This window comes from Poeciliopsis prolifica, unplaced genomic scaffold (assembly GCF_027474105.1).
Source record: "Poeciliopsis prolifica strain line A6 unplaced genomic scaffold, Auburn_PproV2 SCAFFOLD071, whole genome shotgun sequence".
NCBI lineage: Eukaryota > Metazoa > Chordata > Actinopteri > Cyprinodontiformes > Poeciliidae > Poeciliopsis > Poeciliopsis prolifica.
In genome coordinates, this window is record NW_026562446.1 from 343,346 (window position 1) to 367,102 (window position 23,757).

The 23,757-nt window shown below is 45.2% G+C and overlaps 1 protein-coding gene across 1 annotated transcript in view; it reads left to right on the plus strand.

Moving 5' to 3' along the window:
- LOC129352031 (WD repeat-containing protein 7-like) overlaps positions 1-23,757 on the plus strand; it is a 56,110-nt gene that overhangs the window by 21,189 nt on the left and 11,164 nt on the right. Inside the window, 7 exon segments of the mRNA XM_055020847.1 lie at positions 390-508; positions 1,014-1,137; positions 3,225-3,265; positions 5,576-5,657; positions 15,198-15,342; positions 15,344-15,423; positions 20,537-20,723. Coding sequence (XP_054876822.1) covers positions 390-508; positions 1,014-1,137; positions 3,225-3,265; positions 5,576-5,657; positions 15,198-15,342; positions 15,344-15,423; positions 20,537-20,723 — 778 coding nt within the window.

The following is a 23,757-nucleotide window of genomic DNA, read 5'->3' on the forward strand; positions in this document are numbered from 1 at the left end:
GTCAAACTCCAGCCCTGTAGTGTCGCTGTCCTGCGACCTTTCGATGTGGCTCTGCTGCGCCACATCTGAATAATTAGGTGATTAAGGCTCTGGAGAACTGATCCACACAGGGAGGAGGTAATGAAGCCGTTTCATTCCAGTGTTTTGTGCCTGTGGCTCATCTAAAGCCTGCAGCACAGCGGCCCTGCAGGACCGGAGTTTAACACCTGTGGTTAAAGGATCCTGAGCCTGAAAAAGTTTGAGAAACATTGATCCATTTCATCTGGGATCTGTCGCTGCTAAACGATGGCGAAGCGGCGTTTTCATGTGGCAGCAGTGACGCTTGTAGATCGGCACGTCTGAGCCTGGGTTGGGTGGATTTTGCTGATCTTTGGCGTCTTTGTGTGCAGGGTGGAGCCAGCTGGCCGCCATGCACTGCGTGATGCTGCCGGACCTCCTCGGCCTGGACAAGTACAGACCGCCTCTGCTGGAGATGCTGGCGAGAAGATGGCAGGACCGATGTCTGGAGGTACGCAGAGAGCTGCATGGCTTCCTGAAACAGGGAGTCTGGCCTTTGACTGGAGCATCAATTCACTTCTCACTCAGTCATTCTGTTAAAGATTTGCTGTTATGTTTGGGACGATTGCCATGTTGACAACCCAGTTTGATTCTGGAATACTTTGTTCCCACAAGTCTGAACTTAAAGTGATCCGCCGCCATCTTGGTAGGTAAAGCATGGATGAACCATGGCTTCAAGATCCACGAAAAGAAAGACAAACACTCTGGACCAATGTGCCAGAAAAATGTACATCAACCAAATGGCTGCTGCTGGGATCGACCCGTATGAGATAAATAATGTGTCAGACAAGCTGCCTGCAATCTCATACTACCATAAAGTTACGATGGTGAACATGAACAATGTTAGGAAAGGTTGCCGCGATAGAAAATACCATTTCCCATATTTATTTGGTTCCTTCACATCCATTCTTTGTGTGGATGATTGAATATTGTTCTGACCCGTTTCATTTGTTTAGGTCCGGGAAGCGGCGCAGGCTCTGCTCCTGGCCGAGCTGAGGCGGATCGGGCAGTCCGGTCGGAAGGACACCATCGATGCCTGGGCTCCGTACCTGCCCCAGTACGTGGACACGGTCAGCTCCCGTAAGTCTCATCCTGACTTTAGGAGGACGAAGGTTTTACAGGGCGACAGCTCAGGTTCTGGAGACACTGATTTTCTGTCCTCCATCTTGGTTTTGGCTACTTTTGTTCCTCGGTTTTCAAAATAAAAGCTCTTTTAGATAGATGTTCTGTGAATTTATTGTTGTTTATTTTTTACAAACTGTGTCAGAAGGACGGAGAGCTGTGACAGCTGGATGTGAAGTATAAATCTGTATCCTCCAGTGGATTTTTTAGTGGACATGTCAAACCCCGATGAAGGTTTAATGATGCGGTTCTGGTTCTGACCCGGTCTGGGTTCTGACCTTCCTCAGATGAAGCTTTATTTGGTTTCTATGAATCAATCAGACATAAAAAACAATTTAAAGTCACGGTGGACAGCAGTATAAAGGTGAATTCGTCGCCACCACGCAGTTGAATTTCTGCTGCTTGTCTCGTGTTTCTGATGATGTCGCTGCCTCCCTGCTGCTGATTGGCTGCTGCGGCGCAGGAAGCGGCCGTCGCTCTGTTCCCTGGCGTCGCTCCGCTGGCTATAGTTAGACCTGCTGATGGGAAGAAAGGTGAATCTGCACCTTGCTTTACTAGAAGCCGCCTCCTGAAATGCTGCATTCGTCTGAGCGCAGGAGCCGCGGTTGCAGAGGATGCTGGGAGTCTCTCGGGGAACGGTTGCCGTAGCAACGGGCACCGGTCAGTGTTGTGTTACCGCAGCAGGACCGCAGGGGGGGGGGGAGGGCGATGGAGATGGAGAGAGGTCAAAGGGTCACCGAATCCGATCCCCGGAGCAGGCCGGGCCGTAAGACGACTCCGGCTGCCGGTGGAGACCCGGAAAAATCCCAGCAGGGTTCTGGAGCGGTCCGGAGGGTTCTGGAGAGGTCCGGAGCGTTCTGGAGAGGTCCGGAGGGTTCTGGAGCGGTCCGGAGGGTTCTGGAGCGGTCCGGAGGGTTCTGGAGCGGTCCGGCGTTCTGGAGAGGTCCGGAGCGTTCTAGAGGGGATGGAGGGTTCTGGAGAGGTCCGGAGGGTTCTGGAGCGGTCCGGAGGGTTCTGGAGCGGTCCGGAGGGTTCTGGAGAGGTCCGGAGCGTTCTGGAGCGTTCTGGAGCGGTCCGGAGCGTTCTGGAGAGGTCCGGAGGGTTCTGGAGCGGTCCGGAGCGTTCTGGAGAGGTCCGGAGGGTTCTGGAGACGTCCGGAGGGTTCTGGAGACGTCCGAGGGTTCTAGAGGTCATGGAGGGCTCTGGAGAGGTCCAAAAGTATCCAGGTTGACCGGAGGGATACAGAACCACTGCAGCAGTCTGGTTCTGGTTCTGGTTCTGGTTCTGGTTCTGGGTGGTTCTGGTTCTGGTCTGGGTCTGGTTCTGGTCAGGAGGTTTTATAAAATGTTTTGATCATTCAGTTGAATTTGAGATGAGAAACGGGTCCAGTTGGCCCAATACAGAACCCAACATGAATCAATGAAACTTTTACAGCTGAAACCAGAAATTTACATACAGAAAGAAAAAGACATTTTTCAGACCAAACTTCTATCTGTTCTAGTTCTAATCACTCATTTAGTTCTCGTTCATTTAGTTCTAGTTTTAGTTCATTTAGTTCTAGATTTAGTTCATCCACTTGCAGTTCCTTCATGTGTCCAGCGGAGCCCGGGTGGCGCTGCAGCAGCTGCAGAAAAGGAAGTGGTTTCTGGTTGATGAAGTTTTTCTCAGTTTGGCTCCTGATTCGTCCTCACAGGCCAGTCGCCTCTTGGGAGTTTTGTTCATAGGATGGACATGAATGTAAGGGTCTCTGGGTGCCCGTCAATGTCTTCCTGTGTGAGTGACCTTTGACCCTGCAGCCTGGACTCCTCCTCTGCTGCTTGTATTATTTTCTGCAGCATCTGTGCTGCAGCTTCCAGGTTACGCTCAGCGCTCCGGATCAAGCAGCGGTTCTGTTCGATTAGCCGCCTCTTCGTGCTTCCAGCCTGCTGTGGCTAATTAGCCACGGCCGCCATGTTGCAGGCGCCGCTAACGGGCCGGTTCCTACCGACCCGACAGTCCTTTGTGTTCTGTCCCTTCAAACGCCTCCCGGAGAGCTGAAAGGTCAGCCGGGCTCTGCCTGCTGTCTGCCAGAGAAGTCGCTGCCGCCGTTGCTCCTCGGCTCGGCGGCGTTTCCTCACCGTCTAACATAAACTGAAAACCTTTCTAATAACGTGAGCAAACGCTACGACGAGCTTTTGCTGTCATCACGTTTAGCTACATAAATTAAAACTGTTGGTAAATTAACATTTACAGTTTTTCCTCCACTTAATCTTTCTCATACAAACATCATCATCTCCAGCCTGGTTTTCTTCCACATCTATCCCCACAGCATGATGCTGCCACCACCATGCTTCAGTTTACCACCACTCATGGTGATTTAGAAGTTGATTTCAAAACAGTAATTCTGGGTTTGTTCCTGTCTGTGGCAGTAAAGGTTTGTTTTCCTTGCTAACGGCTAACTGGAGTTTTGAACTGCAGCTTTTCAGGACAGGCTGCAGCGTCGGTTTCATCAGGGTGAAACGGGGGGGAGGCGGAGGAGGGATGCAGGATAAGTGGGAGGGTGGGGCGTGATGGCGTGCTCCAAGGTCAAGCTTGTCATGTCAGCCATGACACATTGCTCCCAGCATGCCTTGTTAACCTCCTGGACCTCCTCCTCCTGTCTGCTGTTTAAAACATTCACTTCTTGATGTTTTTAAAGCGCAGCGGGCCCGCGGCTCGCTCCGCTCCCACATCCTTTTCATTTCACAGTCCCTGTGAAATGAAAAATAAATCATTTGGAACAAAAAAAGGAGAAAAACAAAACATGAAAGTCTTTCTGCAGGTGATTCTGTTTGAGGCTCAACGCTGTTACTTTACGGAGGAAAAGATTTGGGAAAATTTAAGTAAAAATAACAAAAACTGAATCTGAGACATCATGAAATGAATGAAAACAGTAATTAATTAAATTATTATTGGACCACTGCTTAATTTAATTCTCACATGATGTTTCTCTGTAAAATGTTTTCAAACGAAGCTGTAAAAATATTTTAAAAAATACCAGCGTCCAAATACCCGAACATTACTGTCCATGTTTTCTGACATGTAAAAAATAATAAATATGTTTGCTTTTGACACATTGGGTGTGAAGTTAGCAATTTAAAATAATCCCACCAGCCCAGTTTAATTCACTTTAATCCAACTCTAGTTCATTTGTGGAGGTGTGAATGTGAACTCTAGTCAGGAAGTGGACTATAGTGCAAAGCATCCTGGGTAAACACAACCAAAACAGACATGCTAGCTTAGCGCTGACGGGAGAAATGGCTCCAGTTTTTCTGACAAAAAAATCTGACGACTCCATTTCAGTTTCCATTTGGTGAAGAAGGAAGATGCGCTCAGTGTCTTTTTCATGTCATTCCCTTCAGTGGTTCTTGGTGCAGCGCCCCCTCAGGCGAGGAGGGGAACTGGGTTTTCAAATAGTTTGGTTGGTTTGACTCAGCAGAAAATGAAACAAATGTTGGATCCCAAATGGAGCCGAGTCTACCGGACCATCAGTGTGAAAACGGCCGAATATCTAGTCATGTTCTTGTTCTGCCCGGTTAATTAGAGCCTCGTTAGAATCGGACCTTTCTGCTGAGTTTCCCCGGTGGAAACAGTTTTCCTTCTGTTCAGCTACAGCCCAGCATCCGTTATGTTTTAATTAAGTCCAATTAAGTTTTTATCACTTTAATGTTCCAGACGAATAATCAACAATCAGGCGGCGTATTGGTCTTCTGTCAGAGTGTGTGTGTGTGTCGTTACTGAGCTGTCTGCAGAGTCTCAGCAGGTTAATTGGAACATGAAGCTCTGAGTTAACCAGGATTTATCAGTGTAATTACACACACTGTAATTAGAAGTGTTTTATTGCTCTAATGAAGCCAGCAGTATGAAATTGTTTGTGATGTTTTAGTTACTGATGTCTTTTTCCTCCTTGCTTTCTTAAATTTGTGCAGGAAACAGAAATCAGTGTGTTGAGCGGAGTGTTTGCGCTCATTTATCTGTGAGTGTGTGTGTGTGTGTGTGTGTGTGTGTGTGTGTGTGTGTGTTTCCCCACGGATTAGAGCGATGTTGACTCTGTTACCTTTAGCCGCTCCGTTCATTAGAGCGTTATCATTCATTAACTTCAGCTGCTAATTAAAATCCGCTCTTAATTGGCAATGCGAAGATAATTCTGTCATTTATTCTCTGGATAACAGGGAAGCCCAATAAACCTTTATTAGCTGCTTAACCAGAGCAGTTAGCCTTTTAATGAGGCAACCTGATGAGGTTTTCCTCACACACACACAGGCAGGCAGCGCTGCCGCCCTGCTGCCTGCAACAACACCTGCTGCTTTTATGTCCTAACCAAAGGTTGTCGGCTCAATTTCCACAGCTGGAACAGCAACAGAGACCCCGCCTCAAGCCGCCCCCTCCAGAGGCTCAGCCAGTGGAAACCAAGGCTCCAGAGGAGGAGCTGGACGTGACCGACGATGACATCACAGCAGGTACTGGTGACAAAACCACAAAACACAACAGCCTGGTTCATATACCAGATATGAGAATTACCAAAATAAAACTAAAATCAGATGATGTAAATCAGGAAGAGATAAAACTAAACTAACCTATGCTAAGCTATGCTACTTGGAGCTAAACTAAGCTAACATGTACAAACTGAGCTAAACAACACTGAGCTTGTTCATCTGAACAAAAAGTAACTCCTAACTGATCCAAGTGGCCTGAAATAAACTAAACAAAAAGCTAAAATAATTACTGTTAATGGACTTTTTTCCTTTTCTAGCGAAAAATGAAAGTTTTATCCCATAACTTGTGATGTTTGTGGTTATTGAAAGCTAACTGATCAGTTTGGATGACATTTTTCATTTTCTGATAACCCAGAACTTTTTCTGTTCTTCCATCTGGAATCAGTTTGAAGATGTAAGGAAAGACTGAAGCAGAGGAAGTGAAGTGTTCATATCTTCCCTCTGCTGGTGTTTTGGTGCCAAGCTGAAGCTTGTTTCTCCCAGACTGCAGGCTGCAGGCCTGAGGAACCCAGAGATCTTGTTTATCACCTCTGGGCAGCTTGAACTCAGGCGATTTGCTCTGCTGAGTCTGTATTTAAGCCAAACGCAGTAAGTGTTTCTGCATCGGTGCCACTCTGAATTCCAGTGAACCTGAATGGTGTTAAAAGCCGTTTATCGGTCGCCCGTCCCACAGCTACACAGAGGGGAGGTGAGAAACGGCCGACACCTGCACCACAGGTGGAAACACACACCTTCCACTCCATTTCTCTGAATACACAGGCTCCACTTTCACCTTTTAACCTGAGCGTTTACTCACCGTGTCGCCCGATTTATGCTGCTGTGGAATATTAGTGACCAGAACTCTTGAGCTGAAAATGGGTCTGTCTGTGTCCGATAATATTGCTGAACATTTACTGACTTCATTATATAGCCGTGTCATCATGCCACCACCACCGTGCTTCACTTTGCATGCCGACAAATCACCTGCAGCGTTTCGCCTCCTGAGACGCGAGCGAGTTTTAAAAGTCGCTCGACGAGACAAAGGAGGGAAACCTTCAAAGACACAAAGACGAAAGGACAGACCTGAGACAGCCGCGCAATCACCTGGCTTCAGGCTGTTTCCACGGCGATAGACTCATCTCATCAATGTGTTGTCTCCCCGTCGCTGTCACACACACACACACACACACACACACACACACACACACACACACACACACACACACACACACACACACACACACACACACACAGAGTTCAGGATGTGATGACATTTGTTGCTCGGTGCCACAGCTGCAAAACCTCAGAGACACACACACCTGGACCTGACTGTGTGTGTGTGTGTGTGTGTGTGTGTGTGTGTGTGTGTGTGTGTGTGTGTGTGTGTGTGTGTGTGTGTGTGTGTGTGTGTGTGTGCTGTAATTATGTCTCTAACAGTGTCAAGGGATGTTATTAGGATCCACATCACGCTCACACACACACACACACACACACACACACACACACACACACACACACAGACTGTATGGGCAGGACTTATTGCTGAGAAACATCCCATCTATAAGGGAAGAGACACATTAGAAAATGAATTTCACTTTTTCTAAATCACAAACCATTAATTACCAGAACTCTGGGTTTGTATTTAGCTTCACAGCTAAATACGTCCGACTGAACAACAATTACACATTTAGCTTTGTAGTTGGAAAGGGAAGTCTAAATTATTTCTCTTTGCCTTATTAAAAGAAATGTTGCAAATTTTCTAGACATCTGTTGGAAAAAATGAACAAAATTAGATCTATTCTGACAATAATGTTCTTTAAAAACACTTCCTATATTTAGCCAAGTTCAGCAAATTAATTCAAAGCAGGTCTGGGTGCAGAACAGTGCAACAAGTAATGATATTTAAAGAAATAATTGGTGTTGTTACCAACATTTTCTATTTTTAGAAGATTTGATTTTGATGCTTTTACACTAATTGTGAATATTTAAAGAACTAGAATGTTTCTATCGAATTCAAACACCTGAACTGGGGCCACATGCATCAGGAGCCACAGACAAGCAGGCCCTGGTGACTTCCTGGAGGCGGAGTTTCAGAAAGAACAGAAGCTTCTTAAAGAGACAACACTTAATTTTTCCACTTTAATGCTTATTTATGTGATTTAGCAGGAGAGTTTGGGGGAATATTTCTTTGAATATTCATATATTTTGAAGTCGTACTTTAAAATGCGTCTCATTCAGTTAATAACTGTAATTATTATTATGATTTCCTTTATGATTGTTGGATGAAGAGCAGTGTTGGTGGTTCCCACTAGTGGGAATCCTGGCTCTGCTAACTGGGACTCCTCTGATGGAGAGGTCGACCTCTCCAAGGTCAAAGGTCCCAACCACCTTCCCACTAAACGAACCCACTTCCACTGAGCTGGGAGCCATTTTTGTTTCCTTCTGGTTCCTGGTTGCTCAGTGAAACTTTCAGCTTTCCATGTTTTTCCACTACATTTTATTTTAGCCGCTAAAATCTGCTGGGATTTCTTTCTACTGTCTTTCCTCCTCTCCGCCATCTTTGTCCCTTCGTGTCTCTCCTCTGTCTTCCCCAGCGATTGAGGTCAGAGGTCAAAGGTCAGGCAGGCCTCACCTCACGGTGTCATTAGCCCGGTGTGATTTGGTTAGCTGAAACGCCACGCTCCCCGTCTAATCTAATCCCCCGGCCTGGGGGGGTCGGCCGGGTCAGATCGCGTTTCTCCTCAGAACAGATTGAGCTCCTGTGGAGATAAATGTCGGGAGCCGCGACTCTGAGGGCTCTGATTGTTTCCGATGATTGTTCCTGGGTGTCCCCAGAACGGGACGCAGCTGCAGGATGGGAATATTATTTTATTACAGCAAGAAGCTCCTCTCTAAATACTGGTAATGTGGAGGAATGCATCTCTGAGAAACAAACTGGAGTCGTGCTGCAGCAGTTTTCTAGAAATACCAGAGGTGAGCAGATCGATCCAAAATATTGATAATATTGATATCAAGTTGGTATCAATGTTAGTACATTTTTGTATGTAATTTCTTGACTCAAAGAAGATTTTGTTTTGGTCTCAAGTAATAATCTTTTGCAGTTTTAGAAAAAATTAACACAAATTTCTTCATTTTTGGGTTTTGTGCATGTGACACCAGGTTCTCTCTACACTTAACCCAATTAACGATGTGACCTCAGCTTTTGTTGATTTGGATTGAAAACAATTAATTCCTCATAGCTTTCACCATTAAATACATGAGCACAAAAAGCCACAACTAATTATAAACAGTAAGCAGTAAACCAACCAATCAACCAACTGAACTAAACCCAACCAACTGACCAAACTTAACTAATTCAACCAAACCAAAATGCCAGGCTTAAAAAAACTAAAACAAAACCTCAGCCAATCAAATGCTACGTAACCAACCAGCTTTTCAAACTAAACCAATGGATCAAAGTAACTAACCTGAACCAAACAGAACCAAACTGACCAACCCATCGACTAAATAACTGAAACCAACTAACCAAATGATGGTTAGTTGAACCACCAGAAGCAGCTGATTAACCAACACAAACATCCACCAAAATAATCTGAAATATTTAATGTGGATTAAAGTGTTTGGATGAAAAGTTTGACTCTCTGCTTGCTCAGAAGAGAAAGTTGGTCTGTTTCCTCGTCCTTCTGAACTTGAATTCAGTTTGTCTTGTGGTTTCTGGTGAGGACGGACCCCCTCCCCCGCCTGCCTCCATGCGGTCTAATTGAAGCCCGGCGTTCACGCTGGGCGCAGATAGCTGCTCTGTCTGTGTCTTAAGATGGTAAAATACACTTAACCTTCAGCTGGACTCGGCCCGTTGGAAGGGCAGCCACCGTTTCAGGACTCAAATCTTTTTTCTTTATCAACTTAATTGTGTTTTCAATTATTTCCCCAGATTTTCAGTCTCCTGACATTTACAGTAAGGACATGGTTCCTTTCCCCAGGCGCCGCCAGCCGTCCTTCGTCTTACTCAACGCTTTCCTTCAGCTGGGAAGGCTGGAATATTTATTCACATTTATTAAACATTTCTCTCAAAGTTGTCTCTCCTCCTGCAGCGTTTTCCTTCTTGCACTTTCTCACATAATTTCTGTGCTGCTATTGATCCCCTCCATCGGTCCCCGGTGATCGGGTTTTTACCAGTCTCCCATTGATTACCAATGGAAGCAGAGCATGATGGGAAGCTGCTGGGGTTGCCTTTGTAGGAGGGAGCAGAGGGAAGGTTGTCGGTTTGATTGCCCTCAACTCTCTTTATCTCAGAGTTAAGTCTGGGCTTCATGGGTAAAGCAGCAAACAAAACTTCAGATCAAGGAAAACATTCAAAATGTCTCCTGGCAGGGATGAAATTCAGACGGTGAATATTTAATATTCACCGTTGGGTAGAAAATAAAAATGTATGACGGCTTCAAACACCGAGCTGAAAACTGGGAACAAGATTCTGATAGAAAGATTGAGAATCCTGTCACATGAAATGAATCCTTCACACAGTTATTTATGAACAGTAATGGATTTAAGGACTATATTATTATTATTATCAAATAATAGTTTAGATCTGGAGGCAAATGGGGCAGGTTTGGATTTTTATCGTGGATTGGACCAGGAAATGGTTTTCAGTCAATAGAGGTTTGAGCCATGGACTTGAGTCTTGGTTGGACTTGTTCCCAGAGAGTTGAGACTTGCTTGGACTTGTTCCAGAGAGTTGAGTCTTGGTTGGACTTGTTCCCAGAGTCTTGAGACTTGTTGGACTTGGTTCTCAGAGTCTTGAGACTTGGTTGGACTTGGTTCTCAGAGAGTTGAGACTTGGTTGGACTTGGTTCCCAGAGTCTTGAGACTTGGTTGGACTTGTTCCCAGAGAGTTGAGTCTTGGTTGGACTTGGTTCCCAGAGTCTTGAGACTTTGTTGGACTTGGTTCTCAGAGTCTTGAGACTTGGTTGGACTTGGTTCTCAGAGAGTTGAGACTTGGTTGGACTTGGTTCTCAGAGTCTTGAGACTTGGTTGGACTTGTTCCCAGAGAGTTGAGTCTTGGTTGGACTTGGTTCCCAGAGTCTTGAGACTTGGTTGGACTTGGTTCTCAGAGAGTTGAGACTTGGTTGGACTTGTTCCCAGAGAGTTGAGTCTTGGTTGGACTTGTTCCCAGAGTTTTGAGACTTGGTTGGACTTGGTTCCCAGAGAGTTGAGTCTTGGTTGGACTTGTTCCCAGAGTTTTGAGACTTGGTTGGACTTGTTCCCAGAGTCCTGAGACTTTGTTGGACTTGGTTCTCAGAGAGTTGAGACTTGGTTGGACTTGGTTCTCAGAGAGTTGAGTCTTGGTTGGACTTGGTTCCCAGAGTCTTGAGACTTGGTTGGACTTGTTCCCAGAGAGTTGAGTCTTGGTTGGACTTGGTTCCCAGAGTCTTGAGACTTTGTTGGACTTGGTTTTCAGAGAGTTGAGACTTGGTTGGACTTGGTTCCCAGAGTCTTGAGACTTTGTTGGACTTGGTTCCCAGAGTCTTGAGACTTGGTTGGACTTGTTCCCAGAGAGTTGAGTCTTGGTTGGACTTGGTTCCCAGAGTCTTGAGACTTGGTTGGACTTGGTTCTCAGAGAGTTGAGACTTGGTTGGACTTGTTCCCAGAGAGTTGAGTCTTGGTTGGACTTGTTCCCAGAGTTTTGAGACTTGGTTGGACTTGGTTCCCAGAGAGTTGAGTCTTGGTTGGACTTGTTCCCAGAGTTTTGAGACTTGGTTGGACTTGGTTCCCAGAGTCTTGAGACTTGGTTGGACTTACCCTTTAAAGACTTTTGTCTTGACTTTGTCTTTCTCCCAGAAACAAAACTTGACTTCTCCTTTCGCCCAAAGACTTGGTTGACTTGGTGAAATGACTCATGAACGTCTCGATGCTCCATCGATGTCGTGTTTTATGACCCGTCATAGCTGATCTGATGATTTTATGAGTTTTAATCTCATTCCTTCTCTGTTCGTCCATCTTTTCTTCCTCCTTGATTTTGACAGTTTTCTGTATTTTCTGTCTCTCCTCATCATTTCTTTTCGTTTCGTCTTTGAGACGTTTCTGCAGACATCTTGGTTTCCGAATCGGATCAGAACAAAAGCCGAGGGAAAATAAACCGAAATATAAAGTGCTCTTTAAAACAATGTTGATGTGAATTATTAATTTTATTGGCGGAGTAAAACTTTGTCTTAAAGGTCACAGTTTTATCTGCTGAGTGACATTTCAGTTGCTTTTATGAGATGTCTTTAATTTGTCCATCCGGCCGGCTGGGCTCCACAGGTTGCTGCATTACGGCGCTCCGCCTTTCCTTTAATACATTCCTTCCTTTATGGATAATCTCATTTCTGCCAGAATTCCTTTTTATCCCGCTCCATTTCTCGTTTTTATGAAGATTTAGCCGAGCGGAGGCGAGTGCGGAGGGGCGCTCCTCTGTCCTCCTCTTTACTTTATTGGGTTATGTTTTGGAGTAGGTTGGCCCACAAATAGGATTTAGATGCAATGTCATTATAATAGATCTGCTGGTCGCGAAGGAAGCCGATCGATTGGCTTCAAAAATCAATTAGTGGCTCCGCGGAGCAGAGTTCGGACCGGCGGAAACCAACCGGCCGCTGAAGCTCCGCTGGAAAACTTCAAATTTAAGTTTGTCTCAGACGATTAGAGGCGACAAAATGATTCGGCATCAGATTGAAAGAACAAAAACCCGACTTTGTTTTTTATTTATTGCTTTATTTTTGACCGGTTATTTAACTAAAATGTTTGCATTTTAACTGGCTTTTCTTGTCTCCTTTAACTATTAAATCAGAGCAAAGACCTGGATGAATACTTTCTGTTGCATAAGTAAACATTTTGTTATTAAATCTGCACCAGCTGCCTGGATCGTGATCAGTTGCCCCAAAGGATTTCAACTTCCTGGATCAAAGATAATTTTGCAATTGTGATTTTTTTCCCCCATTAATTAGGAAACTTAATTAAAATCATGTGAATAAGTTTCTTCAGGCTGTAAGTTGTTTTAAAACGTGCAGCGCCGTCATCCTCCAGTCACTTCCTGTCTTTGTCGTCTCCGTCAGTAGTAACATCCGGTTTTTGATCATACGACTCGTGTGATCTGAAAAGTGTGGCAAAACGGCAATTTAATCGCAGAATGTAAAAAAAAAAAGATTTTAGTTGTGCAAAATACACAATTTTTGCAAAATATGAAATTTGTTGCAAGAAGTAAGAAAAATGTTTCCATTGCAGTTTTGCAAACCATTAATTTTGTGCAAAAAGAAGTTTTTTTCACAATTGCCTTGTTTCAATTAAGCAAAATTATGTTCGTAATCCCATTTTTCGAACAGAACACCATGGAATTTGGAAATGCAGCTCCTGATCTTTTTCTCTCTGGCGTCTCTTCAACTTTAACTGCATCCGAACATCGTAAAGAACTCGGTCTGCGATTCGCTCTGCAGTTTGAGTCGGTCGGTCAGAAGCCCTTCAGTCTTTGCTGTCTTTATTCCTCACTTTCTCTGTAAATCTGAACTTTTTAGGGATTCTGGCTGGGAGTCCATCTGTAATTCTGTTATCTACTGGCCCGGTCTGGCCCAGAGATGCCATATGTAATCCATTTATCAACTGCTGGGCCTTCCAAATGACAGCTGGCTTTTAGCAATCTCATTATGAAGAGCAGCGGTATGGAAATATGTGGGCAGGGAGCGCGTCTGAAAAATGAGCAAAAAACGGGAAAAATAATATATGAAGCTCCATGGAGGCCGGCGCTGATGGGCCTGAGCGGCGGGTCGCTCCTCTGGCTCTGTGCGTCTGTCCAGGCGGATGCTTTTAACTGGAATCCATCTTGGATTTCATTCCACCTGGGATGCTTCTCGGATGTGTTTGCACAGTCAGCTGTTTTGGGATCAAATGGGCGTCTGACGGCGCTTCGTTCGGCTCCGTGTGGGACGATAACATCTCCCACAGCCGAACGCTTGGTGGCTTCAGCTGGGAGAGCTACAGCCAGGAAATATCTGTCCTGATCACAGCCAGTCCTCTAGATGGATCAGTAAGATGAAGGCCATGTTTGTTGCAAGTCTGAAGGAAAATAAAAATTCAAATCCTTTGCAGGTTTTTAACCCTTTGCATTGTTAAATTCTAGATAATTTGGCGGCGCTGCAGTCGCAGTCTGGTTGTGTCTGAGCCGTTTCTCCCTGAACTCCCAGGTGTTGAAGGTCTTTCCACCTTTCGGAAGTGAGTTCTGTGTAACTCTCTAGCGGCGGAGCGTCGCTCATCCACACGCGCCGCTTTCTATGCGCTGCTCATTGGTCTTTTGATCCGCAGTGTGTCCCCAGCTCTTATCTCCCACTGTGCAACACACATTGACGGCCCGCGCACCGCCTCGGCCCCCCGCCGAGCAGGCCCCACCGCACGCGCCCGTACAAAGGAGGTTATTCCGGGGTCGCCTCGGCGGACACAATGGAGAGGCGCTCCCTCCCTCACAAAGCGGCCGCACGCGCCCAGCCCCGGCAGGAGTTTGTGAACATGGCCGTCTGGGCGTTTCAATGCGTTCCCAGTGTGACTAAAGGCTTTCAGAGCCACAATGAGGCGTGTGCCTGTGTGGTGATTAATGCCGGGACAAAAGAAGTGTGCCGCTCACTTGTTATCAGCTCACTGGAGACTCACAGGCCAGCTGCAGCTTTTCCAGCGTCAAAAGAAAGAAATGAAAAGGTGGAAAAAAGTCTCCCTTTATCCTGACGCCATCTTTAGACGCCAGGAAACCTGCAGCAGCGGCCGCCGTGCAGCAGGAAGGGCTCGGCTCTTTGTCTTGTCTGGTTCCTCTGGTTGGTGTTTAGTTCTGGACGTCGTCTTTAGTCTCAGGGAACCCAGAGAGTCTTCAGGCTGGAGGACGGGATCCCCTTCAGCTTCATCGCCTGAAAACCACGAGGCACCGCGTGCATTTCCTCCTTCCTTCCACAGATCCTTCCACATGGCCCAAAAAACAGAAGCATTTTATTTCAGTTGATATAAAAATTATTGACGAGATTTTTGTCTAAATATCTGAAATACCACCAATCTGGTGACGTCACCTTCCTGTTTTATCCTGTTTTATCCAGTTTTATCCAGTTCTGTTGTCTTTTAGTTTTAAGCAGTAATGATGCTCAGTGGCTAAACTTTAATCTGCTGCTGCAAAAGTTACTCCACAGGTTGTTGCTAGGCGACCAAAGAATGAGGGTTGCTAGGCGACCAAAGAATGAGGGTTGCTAGGCGACCAAAGAATGAGAGTTGCTAGGCGACCAAAGAGCAAGTGAGTAAGTCTCTACGGAAACGTCAGAACGGTTCGTTCTGGTTAAAAACTGTCGAAAAGAAGAAGTAACAGCTCATGCTAGCTCTGCTTTTCTCAGTAAAGTAGTTCAAGTTTGTCGTCAGTTGAGTTTCTCTCGTAAAATCAGGATTAAGGATCCAAAGCGTTGAGATTCGGTTGTTGGTCGTGAGATTGACTCTGCAGAGGAAACCTGTGAACCGTTTCCGTTTCTCCGCCAGGCTGCCTGTCCAACCTCCCGCCAAACGCCAAGAAGATCTCCAACTCGTACGAGGAGCGGCGGAAGCAGGCCACCGCCATCGTCCTGCTGGGCGTCATCGGAGCCGAGTTCGGCGCCGAGATCGAACCGCCCAAAGGTTCGGTGCGCTCGACCCGGAGGAGCGGTGCCGGAAGGCTTCGGATCGACGAGCGGCGGCTCGTCCAACTACTCACTCGCCAGACACACCTGTGAGTACGAAACCTCTGGGTCAAAGGTCACCTGGTTTTTATCTAAAAAGTCCCAGGATACAGTTCATAACTTCATGTACTTCAGCTCAGTTCCCACAGCATCACACATCCTCTACTCTACCTGCCTGAAGTGTTTCTGAGCTTCTAACTTTAATAAAACACATTTTATGTTTGTGATGGTTGGACACAAAACATAAAGCAGGAAACAGGAAGTAAATGATTCCTGCAGTTAACTCTCCTTTAATGTGACACACAGTCGTAAAACATTTTCAAGAGTCTTCGATCATTTATAAATATTATAGACATGCACATCATCATTATTATCGTTTATTAATTATTTTTTTAGTTTTTTGTTGAAACAGCTGCAGTGGTTCAGGTTTTCCAAACTCATAACTCCTCAGCTCACAAGCTGCAAACTTCAGTGCTGGATTAGCGGTAAGCAGAGAGAAGGGATTGATTTTCACCTGCCAGGCCTGACACCTTAAGGAGCTCTGCTCTGATTCCTCGCACACCGCCGCGCCGCACACCGCCGCGCCGCGCCTCGGCGGGCATCAAACCTGCACTAAGTAAGGCCGCTCTTCCGTCCCGCTGCTCCCGAGCTCTGATAGGCTGCCTCGGGCGTCCGCCCGGCGACAGGACCTGCGCTCCCACTGATAGGCTGTGGAGCGTGAAGCCGGCATCCAGATCACCTGTGTGGAGTCAGTGAACTCACTTCCTCTGACGGGGAAACTGCAGGCGGAGAGTCACACGGTTTGAATCATTTCCTGATTCTTGACGCTTTGACTCTTTCTCCCAAACTGACGATATGAAAGCAGGTCCAGGTTCTTCCTGTGAATGGTTCCTGGTGCCTCACTGTGCTGAGGACTTTAAACAGTTTTATTTGATGGTTTAATGGAGCTTTAATCAAACCATGAAGTCGTGTTTCTAGAGGTGAGCTCTTCGTCCAAAAACACAATATTTTAAAGATACAAGATAAAATATAATAACCAGACTATAAATGGAAATAAAAACCTGATATAATCGAACCCTGTAAGCAAAGTTTGATTATTTGCTTCGTGCCGCCGGCGTGGCGATGTTTCCCTCCAAGGTGAGCGCGTAGTGACTGCTGCGTGTGGCAGGTTTTGCTTTTAATTTTGATTGATACCTTCGTATTGATTTGAATTGGGCGTGCGCTCTCGCCATCAAAAGCAATAGATTAAATCAAAGATTGATTTTTGCGCTCTGACGTTGCTGTAGCTAGCTGGTAACGACAAGCAACTCTAGCTGAAGGCTAAAGCTGCAGCTTAATGCTTTCTGTCACCAGAAAAACAGCTCAGATGTTATGGTTGAATCACAGAAGTGAAGATTTTGTTCCAGTTCCAGATTCCTTACTGGGAAGAGGCGGGACTGTGGGAGACCAGCAGCCGTTGCCTTCCTCCCCCTCCGTCACGCCGGGCGGTTTCTGGCCTGCAGAGTCCTTCTTGTTTTGTGTGTTTTCTGGTTTCTGGATGCAGCAGCCGCCTCTGCTGATGACGCTGGTTTTCCAAGGTCTCCTGAGTCCGTGTGGACGTATTGATCCGAGAGAGATGAGGGTTTCTAGAGCAGCGGCGCCTGAGGGCACAAAGGTCACTCAACACTGAGATTTACAGACGCCCTCCATCTTCCAGCAGAATCCTTATAGATACTGAAGAATTAGAAATTTCTCCAGCCTTGAAATTAGGAATAATTGTTGATTATTACCCCCTGCTTTGTGCTTTAGTTTTGGATTCAGAGGAATTGTCAGTTTTCTGTCTTTGAGGCCTGTTTTCAGCGCACCATAAAGAAAACACAGGATGCCTTTAAAGCCCAGACACCCTAAAGGATGATTAAAAACATGTTGTGTCCTCTCTCTCTCTCTCCATACCTTCCTCTCCGTCTGTTTGCCTGTTTTCTTCCCTCCTCTCTCCAGTTATGAAATTGAAAGATGGATCGCTGTTGTTGGTGTTGCTGGCGAACGGCGCAGGCTGTGATGAATGAGAGCTGTCTGCCCAGTGAAAGGCAGGGTACAGTAGTCCATACAGCAGGGCAGAGATTGATGTTTTCACAGAATGAGAGGGGGAAATGTTGGGGAGATGGAGCGGAGGAGAGGAAGGATGGACGGATGACAGCAGGAGGAGCGCTGGGCGGTGAGAGGGACAAACTGCACGTCAGAGTTTAGTCTCTGCTCACAGGTAAATGTCAGGAAACCTGGAGCCCCTCCGGAGGCTGTTTGCTGCAAACTGTGGCATTTTCAAACATTCATGAGAGCTGATTGGAAATTGAGTTTCACTTCGCAGTATTGGAAAGGCAGCGATTAAAAGCAGGAAGTCAAATAAAACGCTTTTAATTTGAAACTTCGTTGGCCATGTTCGGATGGATCTTGATTTTTGAGGCCTGGATGTTAAGATGTTGATTTCAATTCATTAATTACTCAGAGTTTAAGTAAGAATCACTTTTTAAAACATCCTAAGCTGGAACCTTTGTTTTGTGTTTCTGGTACAACCGTATTTCTGAAGCACAAGCAGATGAAGCTGCTCCTCTCGGCCCATTGGAGGATAATTAAAACAATCCGATTGGACGATGAAAAACACTGTTTTTGTGCTAAAAGCAGTTAGCTTATCACCAAAACCATTCAGCCTAAAATAGCGTGTCAATGGTAAACATGTAGCAGCTAGCGCTAATGTCAGCTGCTACATTTCTAAAGAAGGTCGTGAATGATCAGGACTTCTTAAACTGAATGATTACAGACTCTGCCGTTAACTCAGGTAAAAACACTGAGTCTAACCGCTAATGTTTTGCAGCTACCCAGAGTAAAGCTAACAAGCTAGCAATAGATCAAGCTAACAGCTACCATAAGATAATAAAAAATAGCTAACAGCTACCGAGAGTCAAGCTAAGAGTAACAAATAGTGAAGCTAATAGCTACTCAAAGATAATTTAAAAAAAGTCCAGCTAACATAATTAAATTGAGATCATTTAAAGCGTTTAAAGTCCTGAAATGAACGTTGCTTACATGCTACATTAAATATTCCTGCTACTCTTGTTTGTCACACTCCTCTGTTTTCAAACAGTCACCATGTTATTCCTGAACTTATTTTTAACCTAAATTATTATTTTTTAAATTGTTATCTTATGTGACTCGTCATTCGGATGTGATGCTGTTAGTCTGGCGGTTTGGTGTTTTCCCGTCTCTCTGCAGCCGGTCTCATCCAGCTTTCATCCACTAACCAAGTCTCCGCATTGATTTACCTTCAGCTCTCATTTAGGCTCAAACGCAGGCAGATAAAGAGGGAGAGGGCAGCTGGGGAAAGGAAGCACAAAGCCTGTTAGCGCTCGTTTCAGGCTGCTAAATTTTAGACGTCACTAATCTGTCACTATTTCACACTCACTTCTCTCTGCCTTCCTGCCTTCCCTCCTCTCTTTAATCACGCTGCGTCTGGTGATGAGGCCGGTTTACTGCCACCAACAACTCATTAAGACGAGGCAGATTTATGCATCGGATCAGTTTGGTGCAGATTGGAGGGAATTTCTCTGAAAAACATGACAATTTATTTTAATTAACAATTTTAAAAATGAAACACAAAGATTCTGCACCAGCAGGATGATTGGGAACGTTCTAATTTCCTTTGTGATTATTTTTTTATTCATAATCTATTTTATTGTTTTTTTAATTATTATATTGTTCCTTTTCATTTTCAGAATTAAAGTTTACTGCTTTATTACCAAGATGTTACTTGAAAATTATCGAAAAAAACTATTTTATTGTTGTTGCAATAATTACTGGGACAATTTATCATGCAGCAAAATTCATCAAGACGGGCTTCGTAAAAAAAAGTCTAATTAATAGAAGTTGTGAAACAAGATGGCCGCCCTGGCTGCCATCACTGATCTATGGAAACCCAATAAGTGCAAAATGAGGTAAAATTAAACCTTTGATGAGTCGTTAACACGGCCCATGCTCCGTGGAGGTGAAAGGTTTTTAAAAGCTGCTGATCGTTTCTGGTTTGTCTGTCAGTGCAGCTGCAGTAACGGCCTGCAGCTGAATGTTTCAGCCGCCTGGGTGCAGAAATAAACCAATAAGGAGGGACTGGATTGCCATTTAAGGAGGACTGGGGGATGAAATGCCAGGAGATCCGGCTGATGTTATTAGCTGTGCGTCTCTGGAGAAGCGACGACCTTTAGAGTCACTGCAGGATCATAACTAAAGTAAATCATTGCTGCTTTATTCCATGTTTCTTCATAACGCGACTTTCTGTATTTGCATTTAAAGAGAAGACTCGGTATTGATCAGCGAAGCATTTCCTGGCTTAAAGAGGATCCTGCAGGTGAAGCTCATGTGGGCTGTGGGTGTTTGTCTGTGGGGAAGCGAGCGTGTTCTGAGGGGCGGCGGTGTTTTCTGGACTCCTTAATGGTCAGCCTGTCCCCACAGAGTCTGGCTCAAATGTCAGGTCAGCTATGAAGTGACCTCCCGTCTCAGACTGCGCAGCAGGAGCAGCAGCAGCTGCTGCAGCAGCAGCAGGAGCAGCAGCAGCAGCCGTCTCCTCCTCACCGTCTCATTCCTTACAGGAAGAGGATTTTATTTGTGAACCATCGTTCAGTTTAAAAGCAACGTCGTCACAGATGAGGCTTCGTTCTGATGGTCACGACTAAAACATGTCAAACCTCTTCATTAACTGGACAATAAATCAATAACAACATTCGATTCACTGATTATGATCCAGAACCGCCCTCTTTCGTTACCTATCAACAACTTAATGAGTAACTCAACGTACACACGATCGTCCTGCCGCCATGTTTGATTCCTAACAGGAAGTTGTGGTTTATTTGAAGCATTCTGATTGGCTGGCGGTTTTCAGCCTTGCTACAGCGCCCCCTGTGGGTTTGGTGTGTTTAAAACAATGCTAAGCAGGAGACTGGTTGGATCCCTGCGGATGAAAACGTCTCTGGAACCCATCCTGTGTTTATGATGTTTTTACAGCGATGTGGCGGACATGTTGGTTCTGACATGTGACCTCAGTCTGCTGCTCTTCATAACTCCAACTCCAAACCGCTGAGATTCTCCTGGACTTTGGGGAAAGTTGAGCTGCGAATCACTTTGCTGTGGTTGTGTTTTCAGGTAAGGCGCTGACCTTCCTGCTGCTGCAGCCCCCCAGCCCCAAACTCCCCGCCCACAGCACCATCCGCCGCACCGCCATCGATCTGATCGGCCGCGGCTTCACCGTCTGGGAGCCGTACATGGACGTGTCAGCGGTGCTCATGGGGCTGCTGGAGCTGTGTGCCGACGCAGAGAAGCAGCTGGCGAAGTGAGTCACCCACGCACACACACACACACACACACACACACACACAGACAGACACACACACACACACACACACACACACACACACACACACACACACACACACACACACACACACACACACACACACACACACACCTTAGTTAAATCAATGCTACGGTGACCTGCTTCATGCCAGAACTGAGAACCAATCAAACATCTGATCTGATGTGGGACTGGAGGCTGAACTTCAACAGATCAGCTGCTTCTGATTTTAAGCTTCTTACTGCTGGAAAATACAATGTAAAGGCAAAATGTTGCTCCTGTTTATAAAAAATAAAAAATAATTTCTGTAGATTTTCATCAGTGTTCAGTTCATGAGATTCATGACTTCAGTTCGTCTTTATTTCTCTTAAACCACTTTTCACTTCCACTATAATAACAGATCATTTTTTATGTCAGCATTTGCCTAACTTTGAAAAGAATTAGCTAGCTTAGCTTCCCCTAAAATAATTTTTTTAGATAAATACTGAAGCTCTTATTTACCTGAATGTCCTGTAAAATTTCAGTTGAATATAATTCAATGTCTGTTGATGTTTTGGTCAACAGACATTGTTGACAATATTCTGTTATAGCAACTCAATATGGTTGAATTTAGCGCTATAGCATTAGCTTTTGCTAATGTAGTGCTTTAGCATTATCTGATTTGTTTCTCTTTGACAATATTCTGCAGTCTCAATGTTCATGTTGCATTTTTTCTGACTTTCACGTCATTGATTGGTCATAATTCTGCACCACAAGAAGCAGATGTTGCAAGTTGCAATGTAAACAACGACAAAAGCTGAAAACAGAGGCACACCACACTTTTCAGATATTTATTTTTCCTGCAGGTTGAGGTGCGTTCCTGCTCCTTCCTGCCTGAATCGGATTGATTATCAGATCAAACATCTAAATTACCCAAAACGTGACAAAATGAATAAAGTTCCTCTGAGTTCTGGCGGGCCTTTGCTGATCCGTTTAATTGTATAATTGATCACTGCGCTGATCTGATTGGCTGATTCTGATCCCGTTAAAGCTGCCGGCCGTTCCAGAGCCGACTCTCTGAGTTATGGAGGCGCTGCTGTAATCTGATTGGAGGACATTATGATGATGTAACGCTGTCTGTCCCGTTCTGACTGCTGCCGCCTTCAGACAGTTGTGGGTTGAAATCCCAGCAGGCAGAATGCCTCGGTTCATCGCAGACGCGTTTTTATTGTCGTTCTTTTGACTTATGACCTTTTAAAATAATGTATTTATTTACAGAAGCTCCTTTCAGACGCCATTAATCTTCCAGCCAGTGAAGCCATTACTGCTGGTCCTAATGCCGCCGTCTGTAGCGTTTTGCTGCAACAACATTACCAGATGTAACCTAATAAACTTTATTTATTCTTCATGACACAATAACAGGCGCAGCAGTAGCAGTCAGTTCCCCATCACCTGCACAAGCTGACAGATTTTATTGTTACCTTTAAAACAACTAAATGTTTTATTATTGGAGTTTTTCCTGCTGATTTGGTTATTATGATGCAACAGGAAGTTTAAAAAAATCTGTTTTTAAATGATGGTTTCATTTATGAAAGGAAGGAGCTGCCAAAGCAACCTGATCATTTCTGGATTTTTCCATCTTCTGTTGTCTGAAACATTTTTACTGTGTGTGTATGTGTGTGTGTGTGTGTGTGTGTGTGTGTGTGTGTGTGTGTGTGTGTGTGTGTGTGTGTGTGTGTGTGTGTGTGTGTGTGTGTGTGTGTGTGTGTGTGTGTTAATCCCTTTCCAACGGGAAAAGACTTTTAAAAGCTTCCAGAGATTAAAAATCTCACCTGAATATGTAAAAACCTTCAGAGGTTTCAGGACGCTCTCTCAGATCTCAAAACACGTTTTAAAAATGAAAAAATGTTTTTGTTTATGATGCTAAAAATGAAAGTGGAAAAGAAAAATCCTTCAGTGGTTTTCATGAGCTGGCAGGATTTCTGCAGGAAGTATTACTGATATTATCTCCACGCAGTGCAGAGATGACCTTCTGTTTCCTCATGTCTTTCCACCCTGGCTCTGTGTTCAGACTACCAAACTGCGCGCTAACAGACCTGCTCAGACTAACGACGGTTATTTGAATCATTCAAATCGTCTCTTCAGAGGTTTTCTGTTATGATCCGGTTTGTTGAGTCAAACTGCAGCTCAGCAGTCGGTTCAGAAACCTTCCAGTAAATCAATCTGTGAGCCTGCTGGCAAACCAACCGGTTCGTCCATCTGCACCCGACTGGGGGAACCAATCAGTAAGTCGGTCAGTCAGTGCCTAAACACACACACACACACACACACACACACACACACACACACACACACACACACACACACACACACACACACACACACACACACACACACAATGCCAGTTCTTTACAGCGGTGGCTCCCTGTCATGTGACTGGGTTGTTCTCTCCTCCCTCCCAGTCAGAAATCAATATCTGTGCGACTCTGTATCGACTGGGTAATGTCAGCGCGCTATTGGCTGTGAACGTAGCCATGTTGCCAGGTTCACACATGCTGGAGTCTCTGCAGAAAGCTGAGAGTTCAGCACAGACGGAGCGTTTCAGCCAGAGTCACGGTCCGATTCAGAGCTGCAGCGGTTCAGAACGGCGCCGGATTGCAGAGGCTCAAACGTTCTGAAGATATCAGACTTTATCATTTATATAACACACGGCCGGACAATAAATCAATAACTATATATATATCACAAAAGACCAACATCAATAAATACTACAGCTGATAGAATATTCCTCCAATCCAGAGTCGCACAGCATTCTGGGAGATGTAGGCAGAGGAAACGCTTTAGCCGCTAAACCTCTCACAGCTAGCTACGCTAGGTTAGTGGCATCAGCCATCTTGCTCATTGGTAGCCTAGCAACAGCCTGCAGCGTAATTGGCGCAGCAGCAGTTTCAGGTTTCGTCTAAAAAAATTTTAAAAAAACAGCGTTGAGTCAAAACTGATTAAAGGAGGAAACGTCACGGCATCAGCTTGGCAG